The sequence below is a fragment of the Conger conger genome, unplaced genomic scaffold, assembly GCF_963514075.1.
Source record: "Conger conger unplaced genomic scaffold, fConCon1.1 SCAFFOLD_98, whole genome shotgun sequence".
NCBI lineage: Eukaryota > Metazoa > Chordata > Actinopteri > Anguilliformes > Congridae > Conger > Conger conger.
In genome coordinates, this window is record NW_026890355.1 from 77,501 (window position 1) to 80,000 (window position 2,500).

Below are 2,500 nucleotides of genomic sequence, written 5' to 3' on the forward strand. Positions count from 1 at the left end.
AGGACCTTCAGCATCTCAGGGCAAATCTTATCCACACCTGGCGATTTGCTGCTGAGGAGCTTTTTGACTACGTCAGCAACTTCCGCCAGAGATATAGGTGCAGATTCCCCCGAGCCTTTGGACTGGTGTCCACCAGCGGGTTCTTGGGTTGCTGCCCCGACAGGCACTGATGACCTTCTGGCCACAGCTCCTGCTTTCCGCCTCTGCAATGGAGGCTTTGAACATGGTACACTCAGGCTCCATGTCCCCAGCCTCCCCCGGGATGCGTGAGAAGTTCCTCCGGAGGTGGGAGTTGAAGACCTCGCGGACGGGGGCCTCAGCCAGACTTTCCCAGTTCACCCTCACTACACGTTTGGGTTTACCGGGTCTGTCCGGCAGCCTCCCCGCCACTTGATCCAACTCACCACCAGGTGGTGATCAGTTGACAGCTCTGCTCCTCTCTTCACTCGAGTGTCCAAGACATACGGCCGCAGGTCTGATGATACGACCACAAAGTCGATCATCGATCTTTGGCCTATGGTGCTCTGGTACCAAGTACACTTATGAGCCACCCTATGCTCGAACATGTTGTTCGTTATGGACAATCCATGACCAGCGCAGAAGTCCAATGACAAGACACCGCTCGGGTTAAGATCAGGCAGGCCATTCCTCCCAATCACCCCCTTCCAGGTTTCTCTATCATTGTCCACGTGAGCGTTGAAGTCGCCCAGCAGAACTATGGAGTCTCCGGGCGGCACCCTTTCCAGGATTCTGCCCAGTGACTCCAAGAAAGCCGGATACTCTGAACTGCGGTTTGGTGCATAAGCACAAAGCTTTCCCCCCAGCGACACTTAGTCGCAAAGATGCGACCCTCTCGTTCCCCGGGTGGAACTCCAACACAGTGGCACTCAGCTGGTGGCTTGTGAGTATCCCCACACCCGCCCGGCGCCTCTCACCCTGAGCAACTCCAGAAAAGAACAGAGTCCAGCCCCTCTCCAGGAGTTTGGTTCCGGAACCAGTGCTGTGCGTGGAGGTGAACCAAACTATATCTAGTTGGTACCGCTCCGCCTCCCGCACTAGCTCCGGTTCCTTCCCCACCAGAGAGGTGACGTTCCATGTCCCCAGAACCAGTCTGTGAGGATTGTATTTAATATCCTCTGCAAGGATCAGTGCGCCCGGATCCCTGCTTTTGCCCACTGCCCGTTGGGCAAAGCACCCGACTCCACTGCTGACCCCTGCAGGTGGTGAGCCCACAGGGCGGCGACCCCAAGTTACCAATTCGGGCTGTGCCCCCAGACGCTCGCCGACGAGCTCCCCTCCCGGGTCTGACTCCAGAAGGGGGCCCCGGTTTTCTTTTCCGGGCGAGGTATCTTGTGAGAGAGAGTGGTGTGTTTGTTTCTCAGGTGAGAGAGTGGTGTGTTTGGGTAACTCAGGTCAGAGAATGGTGTGTTTGTGTTTCGCAGGTGAGAATGGTGTGTTTGTGTTTCTCAGGTGAGAGAGTGGTGTGTTTGTGTTTCTCAGGTGAGAGAGTGGTGTGTTTGTGTTTCTCAGGTGAGAGAAACGCGGGACAGCGAGAGGGCGCAGAGTTGTCTGTTGGCCATTGAGGAGTGCGCTCGCACGCGCAGTGGAAACCTGTTGGGGCTAGCTGTGGAGGCAGCTCGGGCCAGGTGAGTGTGTGGTACAGGGGTGGTATGGGGTAGTGTGCAGTTATGGCAGGTGTGTGGTGTGTAGTAAGGGTGGTATGGAGTAGTGTGTGGTAATGTGTGGTAAGCCTGTTATAGGGCTGGGTGCAGTATGGGGTGGTGTGTGGTCAGGTGTGGTGTGTGGTCAGTGTGGTATAGGGTTGTGTGTGGTAATGTGTGGTATGGGGTTGTGTGCAGTAATGTGTGGTGTGTGTATAGGGGTGTGTGTGGTAATGTGTGGTGTAGGTTTGTGTGTGGTAATGTGTGGTGTGTGGTATAGGGTTGAGTGTGGCAATGTGTGGTATATGGTTGGGTGCGGTATGGCAGGGTGTGTGGCAATGTGGGGTATGGTATAGGGTTGTGTGTGGTAATGTGTGGTAAGCCTGTTATAGGGTTGTGTGCAGTGATGTGTGGTATAGGGTTGTGTGTGGTAATGTGTGGTGTGTGGTAATGTGTGGGGTATGGTATATGGTTGTGTGTGGTATAGGGTTGTGTGTGGTAATGTGTGTGGTATGGGGTGGTGTGTGGTTATGTGTTATGTGTGATGTGTGGTCAGCGTGGTATAGGGTTTTTGTGCGGTGGTGTGTGGTATAGGGTTGTGTGCGGTAATGTGTGGTGTGTGGTATTGGGTGGTGTGGTAAGGGTGGTTATGTGGGGTATGGTATAGGTTTGTGTGCAGTAATGTGTGGTAAGGGTGGTATGGGGTGGTGTGTGGTTATGTGGGGTATGGTATAGGGTTACGTGTGGTAATGTGTGGTATGGGGTTGTGTGCAGTAATGTGTGGTGTGTGTATAGGGGTGTGTGTGGTAATGTGTGGTGTAGGTTTGTGTGTGGTAATG

At 54.1% G+C, this 2,500-nt stretch overlaps 1 protein-coding gene across 2 annotated transcripts in view; it reads left to right on the plus strand.

Annotated features, from left to right (window-relative positions):
* LOC133120017 (peptidyl-prolyl cis-trans isomerase FKBP1B) overlaps positions 1-2,500 on the plus strand; it is a 37,061-nt gene that overhangs the window by 29,109 nt on the left and 5,452 nt on the right. For both annotated transcript variants that reach the window (XM_061230139.1, XM_061230140.1), the window contains one exon: positions 1,531-1,646. In XM_061230139.1, the coding sequence (XP_061086123.1) occupies positions 1,531-1,646 (116 nt within the window). The remainder of the gene's footprint in view (positions 1-1,530; positions 1,647-2,500) is intronic.